The sequence below is a fragment of the Netta rufina genome, assembly GCF_964035555.1.
Source record: "Netta rufina genome assembly, chromosome: 1".
Lineage (NCBI taxonomy): Eukaryota > Metazoa > Chordata > Aves > Anseriformes > Anatidae > Netta > Netta rufina.
The window spans coordinates 111,506,728-111,528,792 of record NC_140123.1 but is presented as its reverse complement, the minus strand read 5'-3'; the positions used below and the strand labels follow the sequence as shown (position 1 = coordinate 111,528,792).

At 36.4% G+C, this 22,065-nt stretch overlaps 1 protein-coding gene across 1 annotated transcript in view; it reads left to right on the top strand.

Moving 5' to 3' along the window:
* Positions 1 to 10,956, top strand: part of EPHA6 (EPH receptor A6) — a gene marked incomplete at both ends in the record, with an annotated part of 508,114 nt that extends 497,158 nt beyond the window's left edge. Inside the window, 3 exon segments of the mRNA XM_084305869.1 lie at positions 5,605 to 5,798; positions 8,110 to 8,259; positions 10,842 to 10,956. Of these exon segments, the coding sequence (XP_084161995.1) occupies positions 5,605 to 5,798; positions 8,110 to 8,259; positions 10,842 to 10,956 (459 nt within the window).
* Between the last annotated feature and the right edge of the window lie 11,109 nt (positions 10,957 to 22,065).

Below are 22,065 nucleotides of genomic sequence, written 5' to 3'. Positions count from 1 at the left end.
CATAGCACAAAGGACTCTCTCTCCAGAGCCCTGCCCACAGGCTTTCACTGCTGAAATGTTAACAGCAAGTACCTGTGACCTTCTAAGTATGTTTAGTGACTCTAAATGTCATTGGGAATTTTCAAGTTATTAGACATATTATAAAGTTTACTTTGTTGGATTTTGGGACATATGTTTTAGTACAGTCAGTTACCTTGAATTCACATGAGCTTACTTTGCAGAAATAATAGGATTTTCCCAAAGGTCATTGACACTGTACACATGGCAGAGGAAGTAACAGAGAAAGGCATGCACTAAACAAGTTCATAAAAGACATATTATGCAAACAGTTGTCAATAAGGCATATGTTTAGTTACAGGTTCTGCAGCAGCAAAATATCTGGCACCATTAACATCACCATCAGAAGAATTATTTTCTGGATGTTGTGTTTTGGTCTTAATAAAACTCATCTCTAGTTAGTGGTAAAACACTTACAGAACAGGGTGGGTTTTTGTAGAGCACAAGAAATAGTTTTCCACATATAAACTTGACAGGTCTGTAGTATTCTTTCACATACCATCTTGTAAATTGCTGTTCTTCTTATTCTGGGAAATTAGTTCACTTTTTAGACCACGCTAAGTCGTGTTTTTAGTGGCAGCAGCTGTCAGTTAGACATTTGCTTCTTACTTGTGTGATTCTGTGATTACTTGCATAACACGGTAACAAATGATACACCTGTCCCCACCCAACAGGATGAAATGGTAGAAGACAGTTCAGCATTGTTCAGTGCCTCCTTGCCTCATGAACACACCTTCAGTCAGATGAGCGGTGGGGCTGACTGCTTCTACCAAGGGTCCCCTGTGCAACCCCTCGATCACAGAAAGAAAAGCACAAGAAACCTGCACAGGTAGCAAAGTGTCCAAGCTCATGCAAAGAGAAGTGTAAAGCTGATGCCTGTCACCTAAATAAGCCCCATCTGATTTTCAGACTGCAGCTGTTCATACGTATCCACCGGGGCAGTGCAAGCCAGAGACACTCAACACCTTTGCAGATCAAGCATCCTCTATTCATATTCCCAAGCAGGGATTTGGAAGCTGAACTTTAGGCAACTGAGTTTGAAAATGTCTCTCATACATTTTTTAATACTGTACACGGTATAATGTAGAGGCTTGAAATGTTATTAGCTTTGAGAAATGTTCTTGTTTAAGTAAATAACCATTTTATTATTGTGGTAAGTCACTTCAGACCTGTGTTGGTGCTGATTAATGCACTTCTTAGATGTGTGGCAGGCACCAGAGGTATCCATTAATTAGGGCTGCCGCACAGTCTGTCATGTCTTATTGCTTAATTAATAAACATTAGCTAAGATATTGAACTTTCCAAGGAAACTAGTGTACTGATGAACAGATTGTGCTAAGAGCCTGGCTTGCTAATGTTCATGTGAGGAAAGGAAGATTTATTTTCCATGCATTTGGTTTGTAGAACAGCTGTGAGTGAAGTCTACTGGGACACCTGTTAGAGGCCATTGTATAAATTATTGCATGGTGCAGAACTACAGTATTCCAAAAGAAAAAGAATATTTAATGTATTGTAATCAATAGGCAAGAAAACTACTGTAGCAAACAGAACAAAAGTCCTTTCACTGATGACAGTTTCCTGTACCAGTAATAATAACTTACCCTAAAACATTTCTTTGAATCCAGAGATATCAAAACACTTGGCAGGCACCTGGGATTGGCTCTGTACCATGAGGTGTGAGCAGCTGCCTCTTTCTCCTGGTAGATTTTTCAGATGTCAGCAGGACACAGGGACAACATTCCTCTGGGCTTTGTTCTGCCTCTGTCTCATTAAAAAACCTGTCAGTTAGCTTTCAAAAGCAAAGTCTATATTACTGTTAATAATGAAACTATCAGAAAGATTACAGCTTTATTTTCAGATACCATTTTTTGCCAATTTGAAATTATTTTTAAACTAAAGAATATATAAATTGGATGTAGTAGTCCATAAGCATTTTCAGATATTTTTGTATAATTAATATTTAATATGAACTTAGCCTTCAACCTTTACAACGGCTTCTAACATCAGACAAAAATGATAAAATATATTGAATAAACTCCAGGGATTGATATCATCTGTGTACAAAAATATATAAAAAGAATGTTCCCCTTGATAAACATAAAAGCCTACGCATTTAAGAGCACAGAAATAATCAGTTAACTTTAAAAATACTCCCTTTCCCTTATATTTTATATTCTCACTTGACAGAAAGATTTACTTGTAAAAACACACCCTGCCCATTTTATTCACCTTAATGCTGACCCACAAGACCTACTAGTGAGTTTTAAACATCCTCGTCACTGAAAAGAAACCTAAAGCTTTTTTTCTCAGTGTTTGATTGCAGTATGGAATATTTGAATGTTTTACTGCTTTTCACATCCATCAAGCATTCATCACAAAGCCAGAACAAGAGAGCAGTAATCAGCCTTTTTGTTAGCAGACTTAGGGCTCGGTATGTACTGAAACTAAGCTCATGTTCATATTCTTTCAGGCTGAACTTGATGGGACATAGATTTGCTAATGTGCAAAGACGTACGCTGATTGCTAGCGCTTTTGCTGTATCCTTCTTGTAGATACAGACACTTAGCCCCTTTCGTGATTAATGTGGTGCTGCTTCAACCTTCAAGCTGTTGAGGAAAAAAGCATTTAAAATATATTAAAATGTATAATCTTTTCATACTAGATAATTTATATATTACCCAGAGAAAATGTAATGCTTCTCATTCTCTTAGTTGTTTGGATATGTAATTCCTCTGTTCAGAAATAGGTGATATGCAGGTAGAAAAGTGAGTAGAGAATACTGAATTTAAAAGCTCCGGTTCTTCCTTTGACACCCAAATCCCACTGCAGTATTCGCCACCTTTCATCACATCTACTCTACTTCCTCAACTCTAAAAATACTGCCTGCCTCACAGGGATACTAATGAGCAATATTTGCAGTTTATTTTTAAAACATTCTTGTATCAATGAGAAATTATAATTATCCCAGTAACAGCTGGCATTTCCCTTTGTACTGAAATGTTCCTTTTGAACAAGAGAGGAAAGAAAATGGGCTATAACTTCTTTTTCAAAGACATCATGAAATAGAGTGTGTCAGAGAAAATATAATGTCTGCAAAATTGTGGCTGCATTTGCTTTTTTCCTGAATAATTTATTTCAGAAAAACCTCTTCAGCTCTCTATTGTTGTGTCAAGCAAATGCTATATGTCCAATAAAAGAAGAGAAGCTTTTCCTCTCCCTTAAAAACAGAAAACATTTCAGAAATTCATCATTTGCAATGGGTAGAGTTAAATGTAAAGACTATGATATCTGCATTTCTGGGCTGTGGAAGATTGCAGCTTCAATGACAAGTAACACCTCAGCTATACCCTGTAGTATAATAAGCACCTAGGTTTTATGAAGCCACGTCTGACAGACTGCTCGAGATACTAGATTATTGGCGGTTTTTTGAATAACATTTCGTGCATGGTGGGTTGAATTTCACCCACCCCAAGTCTGTAACAGGAGTGTCTGAGAGCATATTCCATGGTAAGGAGGCAAGGGCTTGGATGGTAGCCTGATGGTATTTTTTTCTGGGAGCAGCCGTTTTGGCAACCCAGACTTTGGAGTGCTGAAGTAAATCCCAGGGAGATAAGTATCCAGGAAGGCAGGTGGAAGTGTTACCATACTGACCTATAATTTACCAGTAGATGTCACGGCCATATGTGTGTGGCTAGCCCCATCTGTATGGATGCGATCTGTCGGTACTCACAGGTGCATAAAACTCAGAGATCTCTGTGGCAAATTATACTGCCTTTTGAGTGGCCTGTCCTCCTCAGTGCTGCCACTGATGGCTTTGAAACTTACTCATAGAAATCCAATTCCCTGTGGTGTTGAAACACATTTTTCATGCATATGTGTTTCTGCCAGGGTACAAGGGGGCTGTATACCATAGGATCAAGTCACCTCATTTTAGAAAACCCAGGCACCCCGCTGTGTACAGTAACAAGATTCTTGTTCCGTTCCCTGCCATGCCATAAAGGGGAGCTGAGGTCCTAATGTGGCTTCATTACTGTTATTTATTTGCATAATGCTTGCAGCATAAGCATTAGGCATTGCAAAACAGAGCCAACAACATTAATTCAGAATTAAAAAAAAAAAAAAAAAAAAAAAGGAGGATATATTCCAGGATAATGAGACTGAATATATTGAAGCTACAGCTAGTGCTATAAAACATTGATTTGTTGTAAATAGCTTAATGTACCCCCTTCCAGCTGCATTAATATGTCTGCAGCATGTACATACATCTGCGTGAAAATGATAAATGTCTCCTTAAAGCAGAGTGGGTATAAATGCAGTAGGTATGTTTCTCCTAAGTGTGCTGTATTATTATAAATATTGTGTACGGTCAGGTGTACTTTAAAGAACATTTAGCATTACTTGGATGTTTCTGTGGAAGGATTATATGTGTGTGGTAGGGTTGCTTTTTTCCTAGCTTTGTTTTTGATCAACTGTATATTATCTTTCCATTCTTTTACATACAAGAAAGCACAATTCTGTCATTTCCGTCAACATCCCCACTGCTACCATCATTCATTGCAGAATCTAGTGAGCTTTCCTCTTGGTTTTCAAACTTACGTAGAAAATCCTGCCAAATTTTCATGGACCTTAGCTAGTTTTGCTACTTCTATCATGCTGTTAGTGTCATTTCAGACAATATTATTTATTATCAGTGTTACCAAAAATAAGCTTCCAATCAAATGTAATTTTTCATGCATGTCTTTTATCTATAACATCAAATCAGTTTCTTTCTAAATCCAGTGTTTTCCCACATCTACTGAATCTGCAAGTTTTACGTACTTTAGGGTATACAATATAAACCAGAATTTTATATTATTTTTATTTTATTTTATTTTATTTTATTTTATTTTATTTTATTTTATTTTATTTTATTTTATTTTATTTTATTTTATTTTATTTATTGTAAACAGCTTAGATGTTCAGGTTTTTTGAGAAAGGCTGTGCAAAATAATGTTGTGCTTTGCTGTAACTCTGTGTGAGACGTTGACTGAATTAGTTGTACTCTAAGATCAGTAGAAGCATATGATCAGCAAGCAAATTTGTGGGATGCTCCAATGTGCATTTGTAGTGCAACATGTTGTCAGGATGCAAATATTAGAGCATTCCAGTATACAAAGGCAATTTGAGGTTACTTTTATGGCCCTATGACTACATTCAGTACAACATCAACCATCAGGTGGAAGAAAAAGACAAGTGATGTTTACTAGTTCTTTCCCCCTCCTTTCTCGGATGGTCAGAGTCTAAAAAAGAGCCCACTCGTATCCCAAAAAAATATTTCACATGCATCATGGGATGTACTTTTGTGACTGATGCTCTGTTTGAGCCCACCTACAGAGAGCATCAGTCACACTCCTGCTAGCCTTGATTTTCTGAGCGAAGCTCCAGCAATGCATAAAGCAAGGGTGGCTGTACCCTTAAGTGTTATCACTGGTTTCTAATTTTCAATTTTATGGTCTCTTCAGCATTTAACTGTAATGCCCTGTAATCATATACATTGTATTTCTTCAGGTTATCCTGTCCATTGAAGAAGGTTACAGGCTTCCAGCTCCCATGGGCTGCCCAGCTTCTCTTCACCAACTAATGCTTCACTGCTGGCAAAAGGAGAGGAACCACCGTCCAAAATTTAGTGATATCGTCAGCTTCCTAGACAAACTGATTCGCAATCCAAGCACCCTTCATACCCTAGTGGAGGATGTACTTGTGTAAGAACCTTTTCAGCACTTTCCCCTTGAATATGCCATGGTGGTCATCATTAGATGTTTTAGAGTATGAGGTAGGAGTGGGAGAGAGTGGCAAAGTTCTGAATTGACAGTGTTATGAGGGTTTCAAATAATTTTGAGCCCCTTCTGAGGTTTGTTTCATTCTTGATGCACTGTTGTAAAAGGACTTTTTTCTCAAGCCATGAAAATCACATTGGGCAATTTTCTTTCTTTTGTTTTTTATGAGCTCTGTTCACTTTCTATCTTTAATCTTTGGGAGTTTCTGTTCATTTTTTTGGTGCTTTTCCTAAGTGTTTTTTTCATTGTAGGTTTGTTTCTTGTTTGTTTTTTGTTTTTTTCCTTCTCCATTTAGTACCCTCTGCCTACATCTGACAGTGCTCGAGCAGTTTCTGAAGTGCCTTGGAGTAACTTCTTGCAGAAACTTACCTGCAGAAGAATGGCACTGGTGACCAAACAGAGATTACACTGTTACCGTTGCACAGCAAATTTTTGATAGTGTTGTCCAAAGCTTTTTCTGGTAATCATTACAGAAACGAATGCAACCACAGGAGAGGAAAGGCCATAGTTGAACACTTTTCAACTTTTGCAAGTTTAGTAATCTAATCTGTGCCTGGGTAGCAGCTGAAATGAGTGAACTTACAGGCAGCCTCACTGACCTCAGTATCTGAAATACACCTTAAGATAAATGTCTTTTCTCGGAGATCCCCTGGGCTTATAAGGGATTCTCAGTGCCTAGGTGAGTCTTGCTAAGACCCTCAGTGGCATAAAAGATTCGTGATAGTGTTTGGAGAAGGGATGAGAGATAAGGAAAAGACTGAGGTTGGTATCGTGCTATGAAGGGAGTGGTTTCTAGGAATACCTAGTAGGCTACAGCCATTCCACCTACCACAGACTAGAGTGGCTTGTGGAATTTAATGTCCATGCACAAGATTTAGTGGCCTGTTGCTTTACATATGTGTGTGTGCATGTAAATATATGCATATCGCTTGATACTTGTACATGGGTCACTTCATTTAGCATCAGAGTGATGCATTTCTTATTTTTTTTAAACGTTACGTAAGGTTCTCACATTTTAAGACTTGGGCAGTTGATCTTTTATTGTGCTCACATGTTTGGGAAAGTTTTTCCATTAATTTGGAAGTGCTTGATGCAGTTAATCTGAATACTTTCTGTGTTACTATTAATTTAAAAGATCAGCAATTATGCTATAGGAATTGTAAAATTATAGAATAAATCAGATTGGAAGGGACCTCTGTAGGTCAGTAATCTAGCCTTGTACCTGACAGGGTTCTCCAGATTTTATCTCTGCATAATTCTGATGATATGAATGAAAATCCATGCATTTAATGTATTCAGATGTGTGGTTGAAACTCCGCATTAAGGTACTAGGGTGTGCTGCCTCCTACGTTATATGTAAGTTATATTCCATCACTCAACGTTAGTTGACTTTAGCTGAAAAAAAATATATATATATAGAGAGAGAGAGAGAATAAAGTATATCTTCCTTCTAAAGGCTACTATAAAGCTTTTATACATAGCTGTATGTTTTTTTGCATTCTGTTGCTACAGTTTCTCCACACAAAACGTACAAGGTCTGTGGAAGTTTTGAGCCCTCACTAGCATGGTGCACAGTGAACTATGGGAAATACATGTCCCCTGATTGTTTTTTTTCCCATCTTTCCATTTCAGTTGCAACAGGGAAAAGAAGCAAAACAGAAACTCAACTAAATTAGCTCCTTCATTTTTATTTGCTACGCTATATAGTTCTGTGTAAAAGCAAAGATATAAAATGTTCTTGCTTTTTTAGGTTTAGTATTGTAGCTGCTACACTGTTCACATTGCATAATGGTATAGCAATAAGGAGCCATTAGTATAACTTTACAGAAAAATGTAAAAATCATCTTGCTGTATGTTAATTTTATTAAATTGTATCTCACATTAAATTTTGTTTTCTCCCTACTTCAGCTACTGTATTTACAAACAATTACCATCCTGAACATGTAAGAATTGCAAACAAACACTGTAGTAACAATCAGAACAGTGGCATAGGTGTGTTCCTTTTTGTTACTAAGTTGCAGTGCTTTCCAAAAAATGTATTGTTTAAGAAGCGCACACTAACATGATTTGTAAGCTTTAGACAAGGGGTTAAAGAAAACCTCAGGTAAGAACTGACCTTTACATCTCAGGGTTCCCATTCATTCCTTCTGCCTTTTATTAAAAATAATGTCTACCTGAGTAAACCAAGCATCATATTTTATATTGGTTTGGTGACCTTTGCGTTTTGTTTCTACAGAATGCCAGATTCACCTGGTGAAGTTCCAGAATATCCTTTGTTTGTTTCAGTTAGTGATTGGCTGGACTCCATAAAAATGGGTCAGTATAAAAATAACTTCATGGCAGCAGGTTTCACAACTTTGGATATGGTTTCAAGAATGAGCATTGAGTAAGTATGTAATCTACTGTTCCTGTAGTGACTAATCTGAATTTGTCTGGCTGCTGCAGTGACATAATTATTGTGATGTGTGGAATACTGCTTTCATTTCCTTTCATACCTAACCTAGTAAAAGACAAATAAAGATAAATACAGCTTTTACCAAAACAATGAAAGATAAAGGTATGATTAGATAATGGAAGGTTCATTCTCTGACCATGCCACACACTAGCAAAGCTTAGGCAATGAGCATCCTTAAATGTTTCCTGGGTAATCAGTTTTGATGTGGACCACTGGAATCAGTGGCAAAATGTTTTCTTACTTTGCTGTGAACATCATCAAGCCCAAGTGATTCTTCACATGGAATTTCTTCCACACCTTTCTGCCTTTTTCAGCCACTTTAAATTTCATTACGTTTTTTAAATGAAAACACGGGTTTGGACAAACTATGGATTAATATGGAAGTATAATGATATTGCTATGAGAGCTGTGTTGCTCTCCATTCCCTTTGCATTCATTCCTGATCTTTTATGTGATGCTGGGACTTACCTGTGTTAACAACGGTAATTGTCAGTTTAGATTCAGGGATTTTACACATGAAGTTAGAACTGGTATTCTACCATGTGTATCACTTCACATTCACCTACACAGAATTTCATCTACTGTTTTATGGCACAGTCAGTCTTAGAAGATCTTTCTAGAACCCTTCACAGCTGGCCCTTTCCCTGGCTGCCTTGAATAATTCAGTCTCAGCAACTGACTTTTTCACCTCTTTGCTCACCTGTTTTTCCAGACCATTTACCAATTTGTTGAGCGGTAATGTTCATCATTATCCCAGCATAGGTCCCTGCAGATTTTCACTGATGACTCCATTGTAAAAACTGACAATTTGCTCTTAACCTCCTATATTTTAACCAGTTATTTATTCATGGGAAGACTTCCTTATGACATAGCTCATTTTCTCTATAAACTTTTGATGAGGAACTTTCTCTAAATCCTTTTGGAAATCCAAGTAGAGTGTATCAAGTGGATTACCTTCATCCATATGCATGCTGACTCCTCCATAGGAAACAATTAACTTTATAAAACAGGACTTTTCTTTGCAAAAGCCATAGCGACTCTTCAAGTAAATCATTTATCCAGGCATCTACTAATTTTATTCCTTATTATAGTTTCTATTCTTCCCTTTAATGACTACAGGTTCACAAGTCTGCAGTTCCTCAGACCTCCTCTGGAAGCTTTTTATTTTGTCTGTCACCACTCTCCACGCAAATGGAATGAGCTGATATCTCTCTCTCTCACATCCCTATCAGTATTTACACTATTTTATCCTTGAGATCCTTTAAAACTCTTGACTAAGTACAGTCTTGTTCTGAAGATGCTGCTTGTTTTTTTTCAGTTTGTCCCATAATGTTTCTGGCAGTCACTTCTACTTCAGGTCCTCTGACAAGTCCCCCATAAATGGCTCTGTGAGTCAATCTCTTCCACAGTAATGTCAACACAAATAATAGTTTAGTGGCCAGTCTTCCAGTTCAGCATGACTCTACGGACATGCTGACTGGCTTCTTTTACTCCATGAGTTTACAGAAAGTTTTATTATGAGCTTTATTTTTAAGTGCCTTTGGCTGGTTGTTCCTCAAGCTCTATTTTGTCTGCCTTGCGGTGTTTCTACTGATAATCTGTTTAAGGTTATTGTCCTTTCTACTTTCCTCTTTCAGATAACACTTCAGATATATGAAGGATTCCTTCTTTCTTCAGATAACCTTTCTGACCCTTAGCCTGCTACCTTCTTTCTGAGTTTTATTAGGCTTTTCTTGATACATGCTATGCATTGTTCCTGCATTTCTAACCACCACCCCACCTGCAAAGGTTTATTCTCCTTGCTGCTTCTTTTAGGCTTCTACGATGCTCAATATTTTTTGCATAGTCCCTGCTGATCTTAAGTGTTGTATATTATCCCCCATGTGGATGTTAAGGCTAAGTACGTAATAGTTGCTGCTATCTAGTGGCTCTTCATCTGCAGGATAGAGCCAGGTATCTTGAACTGCAAATGTGAAACTCATAAGGGTCATGCCTCAACCCATGAGATCCTTTACTAGCTATAATTGTAAAACAATGTTTGAGAATATGTAAACATGCAATGTCAATGCCATGTCCAATTGTGGGGTTAGTACAATTGACAGGGCATAACTGGAGCTTCCTGCCCTCACTACCTCTGTAATCTTTCTCAGTGTATTGCAGGTGGTGTTTAGATGACAGCCAAACTGGTGGCTTGTGCTGGATGCTAAGGGCTGGTGACTTCATTCCCAACAGTCAGGCTCTGCAGGTGTGCCACCTGCTCTGGGATGGAGGGTGGATGAGATGAAGGAAAACTGGGAGGGAAATTCTTAAATGGCACTTTTTTTTTTTTTCCTTTTAATTTGGAATTGACAAATGCAGAAAACTTGAACATCTGCAGCATTCTTGTTTGTCCCTTGTTTGTCACTCAGGAAAGTAAACTGTCCTTAAGCAGAGCAACTTGTCCTATGTTTATATTCTTTGGGGACAAGAGTTTTTATATACTTGCATCCAAGATGAAACTTTTTATCTTGCAGTGACATTAGAAGAATTGGAGTTGTACTCATTGGACACCAGAGACGAATAGTCAGCAGTTTACAGACTTTGCGGTTACACATGATGCACATACAGGAGAAAGGATTTCATGTATGAAAGTACTGGAATCAACTGTGTTTTGTGCCTCAGCATTTCTAAAATGGAAAATATTCTCATTCTTCCCTTCTGCTCTTCCCAACTTCAAGAACTGCAGTCTCCTGGTTAGACTCTAAAAGTACTTCTATGTTAATGCTTCCAAACTGGAATTTTTAATCACACTGCATAGTTCCTCCGTCAGTTATCTGCCAATAAAATCCTGGCCTACTGCAAGACTCTTGCTACACATTGATGAATAACTCAGCATGGATGTGTAACTTTGTATAACAGTATTTGGGAAACTTTCATGAACTCACTTGAAAGTAGTAATCTATTTGGCCTGGTGTGGCTTCTTTATCGATGTATTTAGAGTTTGCTGGTAGATCAAAACGTATTTGACTTCTTTCATGTTCTGTGACCATGTAACTTCCAATACCAAATGTGCAATCAAGAAGTTTCACATAAATATTTATTTATCTCTTATTTTATCTCTTAATTAAATACAAATGTATGGGTCTTATCGTTATATTACTTTATAATAGTTTAAATGCTGGTAAGCCGGTGCCTCAAAATGCTAGTATTGTTTGCAGAAATGACTGATGATTTTATATAGCGAGTTTTCATTGTGTAGATAATTGGGAGGATAGTGAGAGAAATCTGCCTGAAATCTTCAGGTCCTTGATTCTGAATTACTTTAGCACTCGACACTTTTTATGCTTTAAATTTTAGATTAGGTTGGAAAATTTATTCATCTTTTGTATTCTTCACCACCCTAAACCTTTTTTAATACTCAGCATTTGCTTCTACTCTGTGGCAAATTGTCACCAGAAAACTGATTGTAATATTTCCATAACCACATGTAAAGCATGTTTTTCAGCTATGTTGTGGCCACATAGACTTCAGAAAGTTTTCTGTTCCAAAAATGCAGGCCTCCACAACTTGAACTCAACATGGCAGCAGACCTTCGAGGGTCAGCCATCAGTGGGGTGATATGCCTTATCCCATAGGAGCAGATCAGCTGTAGCATCATCCAATAGAGGGCAGTGGTACAGCCGCAGGCTAATGCTGGAAGTTACACTTTGTGGTATTTGATTATATTGTACGTAGGCAGAAAAGGAGACATAGGACAGCAGTGTAATAATATGTTGCCTTGAGTCTACTTCTAACTGCTTTTAGAAGTGAAAAGCGGACTCTGCTGAAATGGAGTTCTGGTTACCACGGGCCAGATCTTCATTTAGTACAAATACCTAAATGACATCGAAGATTACCTTTAGAACTCTTCAATAGCCATATTTACATGCAAGAAAATGGCTGCAAAGGCCTAACATAATATTTGTACCTCTCTAAGACTTACAGATTTCATGTTTTAATCAGACAATTAACACACTCGTGCTGGGCTACGTTTCCAAAATTTTGCATGGGATACGTGCTAGTAAGAGCCTGGGACATGAGCACATGTCTGCAAGCTGGAGAAGTCACACACAGATCTACATGCATGTCACATGTAAATGGGGTGCAGATGCTTTTGTTAATTTATACATGGTTTGGAGGACATTCTTAAGTTATGTGGCATTTCAATATACTTAGGCATTACAAATTTTCAGTTAAATTGTGCATTTGAGTAATTAGTAATAATATATATGTAAATCAAAATGAACTAACTACTTTATGCAATCATAATAATATTTACTGCTTAATTTACAGATTGTAAATCAAATTATATTTCCTGACTCTTGAAAAAGGCTGCTGATATATACCAGTAGCAAGAAGGAAAAGCAGAAAGCAACTCAAAAGATTATGCTTCCAACTGGTTCACGGAGTAGGACATGCTAGGCCTGATTCACTGTTGTTACTTTGTTTTGGAATAACTTCCTTAATTTACATGGGATAACAATAGTGAACTGAGTAAATTTTCCTTTCTTCCATTAAAATAAAATAAAATAAATAGATTTAACTGAGGAACAAGTTTTCTAAAGATAAGGATTCACCAGTGTTCTACAATGCCAACTTGGTAAACATGTTTTAGAGAAGGGCACTACCAGTCTTATACTGGCCACAAAGGTAATTTTATCAGCATGAGTAGTCCCACTGACCTCAGTAGGACTGTACTAGCATGTGTGTTTTGCAGGATCACAGGCCTTTAGTGGAGAAAAAAAAAATTGTTCTTATCTGTGACTGTCACTTGAAAAATTCTGCCCCAATTCTACATTTGAATTTTTGTGTTGTTGTTATTAAGGGTTCCCTTACAGAAAGAAAATCATACTTACCTGAAACCTTTTAAAAAACAGTAACATTACAGAGTAATCTAAAACTCACTTTTCCTTTCATATTCTTTTTTTCCTTTCTTATTATTTTTTTTTTCCTTTCTTATTGTTTTCCATTTTACTTGTCATTGCTTTCATGGCCAACAACGTGACATCTATGGAAGGAGCCTCTCTCACATGTAAACGTATTACTGAGGAGGTATGATTCTGTTATTTATCAATGGGGTTTCAAAATTACTCATAACTAATGCAGACCATATGCATGCACTTTTAAATTCTCCTTTGCACATTTATTCATTCCTGGTCGTGTGTATGCAAAGCAGTATGCTGCATGCACGCAACCTGGATATATTTCATGGAAATTAATTTCCAAACTTATCACACTACTGAAAATATATTTTCAATAGAAAAAAAAATATAATAACAATATAAAAACATTTATTAATCAGATATATTTTTTATATAAACAAGAGTTTGGGTAACCAGAAAGGAAAGAAGGGATTCTTTTGGTGAGGAGACTTATTACAAACATTGTACATCCAGGATTTTGTGGGTTCATATGGCTTTTGTTTCTGTTGTTGTGGAGGTGCAATATGACACTTTTATAGTAGTTACTTTGATCAGATTTACATTTGCTCCATTTTGGAAATATTCTATTCGCTCTTTTTGTGCTTTCAAGCCTACTCTTCCGTGTTATTCAGCACAAAGAGAAGTGCTACTATTATGTCTAAGTGTCTTTTTGTTCATTTAAAAACAAAGGCAAATGAAAAAAATCCAAGAAAAAAAAAAAAAACAGGTGGTGTTTCTCAAATGCGAGCCCAATCCTGTGTAAGCCACAAATGTATATGTGAAATTAAAGTTACTTTTTTTTTTTTTTTTTTTTTGAAGGGGATACTTTCTTCAGGTGAATATTACTCTATTTAGTTATCCTGCATATTGCAGTGTGCAGTTACAGTTTAAACTTGACAAATTCAAGCAAATCTAGTATGCTGGTTTTGAAAATCTGGCCAACATTGCATAGTGCTTCATGACTAAAAGTACTTGTTGAAGTTTCACAAAATAAAATGTGCACGATGTGCAAGCCCAAAAAAATTTAAAAAGGGGGGGGGGGTGCCAAATGTGGACATAAGGAAATAGTTCCAAGTTAGTTATTTCTAATTATAAAATAATATCCATGTTTAGGTTTTTCTCACAGATCTGATATTTATCAAGAACAAACTCCATCTATTTGTACTGTTACCACTACCTGTGTACCACTTAAGCCTACAAAAGATAGCTTAAGTGAGGGCCTTGACTGCTGAACAGGAGAACTGGATTAGCGTCTCTTGGTCAATGAGGGCACGGCCCCAGCTGTCCATCACATGCCAGCCACAGTGCTTCCAAATTTGACAGACAATAAACTTGTATGTTCATGTAGCCTAGAGGGGCAGTCATCTAACATGGAAACCATGTCAGTCATCCTTACTCAGGCCATCTTCATGTGTCAGTCAGAGCCCTGGGACCTGTTGAGGGGAATTGTTACCACCTCATTTTGGAGGTCTGCATTTGAGCTACTCATCTGAGGTTCCGTTTTAATGAAGAGAGATGGGCCTTGTAGTATTCACATACTGAAAATGTCATCTGACAAACATAGTTATTTACTTTTGGGTGAGGTGAATTGTGCCAGAGAAGCACCTGAGACCAGAATGACTAGCTCATATACAGGCATCTGTGTTTAGTCAGATGAATCTCATGCATTGACTGTATTTAGTCCTTGTGCTGAACATTTGAAAAAGAGAGGACCTCATCTGTAATGCTGGTGTTAAAATTAAACAAATAACAGCAGATTTAGTAGACTTTGCCCATGAGCTGTTTGCATACTCTTTGGAATTACTGAGAAGCAATGGGACTCTATGGGAGAGAATTGAGCTATGTAATTTAAATTTTTCTTAAAACTAAGTAACCTTTTTGTTTCCCATGAATATAAATTCAGTACCTGTCTAATAAAAGCTTAGGTGCATGCTGTGGTTTAATACATCAGGATCAGGCAATCCTGTAACTGCAAACAGTACGGTAAACAATGAATTCAAATAACTTAATTGCTCTTGACAAAGCATTCTGCATCTGAAGTTGTATTAAGTATTAGCTAGTTTATTCTGATATGGGACTCATAGACAATAGTACTTTGTTTTTTTGTAATTTAAGACTGACTATCCATTTTCCATTTTTATTGATATGATAAACCTAAGCATGGGCTCCATTAAATTCATCTTCAATGCAGATTGATGCATGGCCCAAATGTGTGTCATAAGTAATGTACAGATGCCCTTTATTCAGATGCAGCAGATTTACTGTGGAACAGCTGGGACTGTGGAGGTGCCTAATAAGAGTGTATTTACCACAGCAGTTTTGATGTTAGAACAACCCCATGGGACTGTGTTAAACACCAAGGTAAAGCAGCATAGAATGTACTTTAACTTGTAGTGAAGGCCAAACACTGAATTTGAGCTGGCCCCACTGCAAATTGAATCCTGTATTTAGGTATTGCAACTCAGCTGATGAAGTGATTCTGCAGGGAACATCCAGGCAGCCGAGAATTTCTCTTTATGAACATGGGGTACCTGTAACTACTCCTTCATGGGCTGAGTCTGTCTCAGCATATGTTCTGCATGTAAGGGGAAGGAGGGCTCACTTCTAATTCAGTCCAACACATCTCTTAGAGTAACAAAAGCCAGAATAACCGTAAAAAGGCTTTAGTCTATTGCATCTTCTAGGAAAAGTATTAAAATAGAGATACTTCATTTATCATAGCATTTACCCATGGTTGAAGAGCACTGTGTTCTGTTAAACTGTTTTCTTCAAGAATACCCTTGCTCACCAACTGTAATTGATCTTTCCTGAATAAATGGCAAAGATAATCTATTTTTCTTCCTTTGTTAACAGTACTATTGTAATATTTTGAGAGTAAGAGAAAGATCTGTTAGGCTGAGCTAACACAGTGACAGTGATCTTGAAATCTCCTGGAGAGACAAATGAATCAGCACTGAAAAGGAAAAAAGGAAAAAGCCTAGAACATGGCGAAAAAGAACTGTCCATATTGTGCCAAGGAACTCTTAAAAAAAAAAAAAAAAAAAAAAAAACTTGCACAAGACAGTTCCATGTATTTAGAGTTCACAAATATCTTCTGCCATCATATACCATATTTAGTAGCACATGCTGCTCATCCATGAGTGCTATGGTTGTATATAGATTCTCAGATTATGGACTAGGGTATGTTGAGCACGTAATGGATATAAAAAATGTGTGGATATGTACATAAAGAATTGTAAATATGTATATCATAATGTCTGAGATTTTTCAAGCATACACAACTTAATTACGTAGCTCCCAATAATGATAATGGGGTTGACCTGCTCCATTGGCTTTTAAAATTTTAAGCAGCGTGCACTCTATTTGCGTAGTACCTCCCAAACTTCCTTGGCTTGTTTTCTGGAAATGGACAGCCTCTCTTTTCCTCCATAGGAATCAAGAAAAAAAAAATCTTTTCTCAAACTAGTTTACAGAAAACTGTCTGGTCACCTGATGCTGACCCTTCTGCCACTACCACACTGAATCTTTTTCTACTGATTCTTTTCCATGCAACTAATTACTGCAGAAATTATCAACGGTCATAAAGGGGAAAAGAGATGTCCATCGGCTGACATCCTTAGTAAGATGTTGTCCATGCTATAAAAAAGTTGAGTCCCTCTGCTGAAGTCACCAAAGAGTTTAAACAGTATATAAGTGATTTTCTTTTAAGTAGCCATTTTTAGACTCTACTGAGGTTAAAATGAAGGAAATCTTAAAAGGAATATGAGTAATAATATGCCAATGTATACTATAAAAAGATGTGTTGAACTTTAGAAAGGAACAGAAAATTCTTAATGAAAGAACATGAGGCTAAAAAATGAGTAGATTAAAAAAAAAAATCCACCTTTTATATGTGAAATAACACCAGTTCACATTCACATAGTGAAATCTATTTGTATGTTTCTTTGAATATTCCATATCAGGATCTCTTACCTTTCTTTGCTGCAGTAATTTCCCATGTACATCTCTCTTCCAGAAAGTTTTAGCATATTATCTGATTTTTCATATCCTTGCAATTAAATTGAAATAAAAAATGCAAATTTATGACATTGAAGATATGGAAAATACATTAATGAGTTCAGTCTCAAAATCATTTCAGGCTTTCACAGTTGTTCTGCTTTGTCCATGTCTAAATTTTTTACCTATGTCTAAGCGTCTTAGTACTTGAATAGTTAGTAACTATGTGTGTGTCCCAGAAATAATGTATGTACCGTGCCATATTCAGAAACTCATGAATCTGTAAACATTTCAGTGCTTGTGCAGCTTGATTCATATAGGAAGGTTGATTAGGAATTGGACTATTTACATGAAGAGTTAGGCACAAAGTGCTTGCAAATCCAAATCCCTATAAAATATTTGTAAGGCAGCATGAAATAACGTGATTTTGTCCTTTAACTTCAGGAACACATACGGTTTCCTTGGGAGTCCAGCATATTCGTTGATATTATCAGAGGACCTACTGCTTCATACAAGTTTTGGGGAATGTTCATCTCTAACATGCATATCAGCAAGTTGATTACAAATTTGTTAATAAAATATTTTATAACGATATTTCTCATTATTGACAATTCAGTGAAGAACTGCTAAGCAGCATGTATGTTGAGCAGTAGATAAGCCAAAACCCTGTGACTGATAACTGACAAATCACAAAGAAATCTAGCTGTCTGTATTATGAACTGTGTGCTGCCTGGGGCCTCAGTTGTTTAGAAAGTTGTTTAGAAAGTAACCTCAAATCTAGGACCTGGATAATCAAATTGGGGGAAAATCTGCATTGTAATGTAACTATTTACTTCTGGTTGTAAATTATGAAAAAGTGCCCATTGAGTCTGTATAGGGAGCATTTTCATAGTATCATCACAGCATAACGTTCTGATGGTTCTCTACAGCAGTGATTGGAAAAAATCTCTTTGCTGGTTTTCCAGGGTCCAGCTTATGAAAATAAATAAATAAATAAATAAGGTACAATTGTCATAATTTAAATTAGAACTTCCAGTAAACAACAATTTTCTTTTCTACACACATAACTGAAGAACTAATTTTTCTTCAGAGGACTGATATCTAATTAATAATTGCTTACACACCAAATTTTCAGTTTTCTCTTTTGTAGACTGAACTCCACTTGACAATGACTGAGGCAAAAAGGAAAAGCTAAACAAGTATTTTTAGCAATCTGAATGCTTTGATTTGTATTACTTACTATTTCTTTATGTACAATCGGATTAGCTGGAAAAAAAAAAAAGACAAAAAATACACTTAATGTTTCAAATCTATAGATTATTTGAGTTACTAAATGCAACTACACAATTACATTTTTGTCTTGGGAAGGTTCTACTCTAAAACACCAGGTGTTTCACATTCTGATGAAGGATTTTAATAAACTTCCTTATTGAGTAACTCCAGGGACAATGGTGTAATTGTGTGAGGAGTTAAATGTTTCAGTGTCAATAGGCACTGTCTTGCTGTGACCAAAATTCATCAGTTTGTTACTGACTCCAGTGGCATTAGGATGAAGCCCTATCTTACACATACAGTATGTAGGATTCAGCTCTCCTAATAAATACTTCCTTCCTGCATCCCACTACTATCACAATTGATTTGTTGTTAGAGAACCAACATTTATTAGAACACATGTTGTCTTGTCATTCAAATCCATTGCTAAACTTTTTGCTAGTTTTAATTTCTTTGTTGTGAGTTTTGAGTTGAGGTGTAGCTTGGTCATTCGGGGCATAATCCAAAATCACTTAAATCCATAAGAAGATATCAACAAACTGAAATAGCTTTTGGATCAAGGGTTTCTAAAGATTTGCATGGAATGGATGGCCTGCTTTAATAGGGGGAAAGAGGATGCACTGACCATAAAAGACAATGCTGCTGCCTCAACGATGTGGTGAAATAGATTATGGTTACCTTCAAAGTGGCAGATGCAAGGTAAAAAAAGTGTTTGCTACACTGTTGTTTTACCTGGAATGGGTTACCAACACTGAGTTTGGAATAAGTATTTAAAACGATCTACACATCTAACAGAAATACTGCAGTACATAATATAAATGTTTTGTGTTTTGTTTTTTCTTTAGAAAATCCCCCAAACTCCTGGATTGAAATTCAGGATAAAGCTACCCTCCCTATCAAACAGAACTTACAGAGAATACAACCTTTATCTGTAGGATTTGTCTCTTTCTTCCTAAAAACACATTATACAATATGACCTCCTCTTCATAATAGCAGTTCTAGCTGATTATTTTCCTCTTTGAATAAGCTCTGTTTCATACTCCTAGTGCATTGCAGTGTAAGGTTTGAGATTTGCCAGTTAATGAAAGGCACAGTAGCAAATTAAATAAATAATGTCCTCCTAGTGGTTCTGTTTACTGGACTCTTGCGTTAATTCCATATTTCAAGAAAAACCTCCTACTCTAAAATTCCAAACACGTGGCACACAAACATTTTTAAACTTTTGGCCATGATTCTGTATCAGCCAGAAGAAGAAACAGTTTGGCTTGAATTGGCAGTATATCATTTTTAATACCATTTCTTTTGCAGCAATTTCTTCCAACATTTCTTCACAAGGTAGAGGACTATTTCAGGTAAGGGTGGGAAAAGTTGTTTCTTTGTTAACTCTGGTGAAGGAACTGGATTTAGTCAGAACTTCAGTATATGTTGCTCTTACCTGGAGCCTTGGGTCCAATGTCAAAATTCCTGTATGGTATCAGTCTTGTCATACATGGTACTGCCACGATTGAAAACCCAGAGGCTAACAAAGGGGGCTCAGTCTTGTTTGGTACGTGCGGTACAGCTCCTGTTGACTTCAGTAATGACAGCAGATACTCTGCACTTCCCAGGATTACATCTGCAGTTTACCAAGGAAAAAAAGGCTTAAAAAGATCATGTGGAACCATATTTACTGAATTGCAGTGGTTTATTTTCTAGCAAAGCAACCTTCATTGATCAAGTTGGAGTTAATTGTTTTAATTTTCTCATCATTTAAAAAAAAAATCACTTGGCGGGAAAAAAAAAAAAAAAAAAAGTTTTATTACCTTTCAAATACTAGCTTATTTTTTTTTCTTTTGGAATATAATGTGGATGGTATGTTTTCTCAGGATAGCCTCTATTTCTGTGTGTTGGTTTAAAATGTATATGAATTAAAGAGGTTTTAATCTCTGTCTCTTCTGTGAAATTAGATTGTACACAACTAAATATGACTGCTCTTCATAGTCTGCTGTTCTAGCATAGCCATAAAATGTATCAATGTATGTGTATATATGAATAACTATTTGATGACAGACACTTTAGATTATATATCTAAACAGCCATGTCAAAACTTTAAAGGTAGATGGCTTCAAAAGTAACAGTATAATCATGATACTTGCAAACTATTTTACAGACAAACCGTGGCCTCAGCCCAGATCTCATATCCCTATCAATGCTCTGAAAATCACCTTTTCTTTGAAGACCCCAGATTGTTAACATTTGTTTTGCAGTTGCTTCTGTTCTTCTCACCAAGATATATTTGAATAATGACAACTACCTGTAACTAAATCTTCACCATTCATCTCACACAAAAGCAACCTTGGCACTGTTATATCTTCATTAGTCTGAACTTGCGTAGCACTGCACACAGCAAGCAAGATCTACTAATTCTGAGAGACTGAACATTTCATAGCTGGTATAGTTGTTTTCCCCCTGGGACTGCCTCACTGCTCAGAATGACTTTCTTCCTACAGTACAACTCCCAAATACACTCCAAGTGCATTTTTTTCTTTCTGTCTCTTAACCGGTTTAGAACAATATTGTAAGAATAGCCACAAAATAAAAAGCTTAATATACTGATCTGCAGTCCCAAGGGGAATTTCCATAAGAAGTGAAGTTGTTATTTATTTACTGAAAAGTGGTGTTATCATTTTTTAAAATTCTATTCCTATGATAATATGATGTTCCATGTAAATTTTCACGTGCTGGCATGCCTACAAGTTAATAGTGTAATAGAATGCTCAGCTCTCAACATTAGGGTGTTTTTAAGGTGAATTGCATTACATACGCCATCTCTTTACAGGAAGAATATGGGGTTTGGCAAAGCTACCTGCTGAGCAACATAATAAGATTTTTGTACAAAGTACAAGTTACTGATTATTATTGTATTTTATTTTTCTATGATTTCCTAAGAGGCATTATCAGGTCTTACAAATGGGGTAAGCCTGTTTATTAAGATATTTATTAGCAAATAAAAGTTACAGTACTGGTGGTTATTTTTGAGTTAATGGTGTTTGTTTTGCCTTAGATTACTAATATAATGATACACAGAGAAGCCTGTCATACATGATCATTCAAAAAAAAAAAAGAAAAAGGAAAAAAAAAGAGGAAAAAAAAAAAAAACAGCTGCTTAACACAGGGTGGTGTACTAATAAAGATGGACCGGCAAAATGTTCTAACACTTGAGATGCTTCAGGGTGTTGTGTTTTTGGTGTTTTGTTTTGTTTTGAGCAAAAGAATGCTTAATCACAGTGGCCTCCTCTGTGCTTACCACTGGGCATTTATGCTCTGATAAACACCTTTTCAAAGGGCACATACAGTTAATAACATTAGGAAAAAAATATATACATCAAAAGTTCCAAACAGCTCTCTCCCCTTTTAAGAAACACTAGCTATTTGAATTTTAATCAGATTTTAATTTACTATTAAGATTCTACAGTGCTGTTCACTCTCCTTAGAGTGGTTCGCTCATCCATGCAACTCCTTGTCTAGTGTTTTTCAAAACTTGCTTACA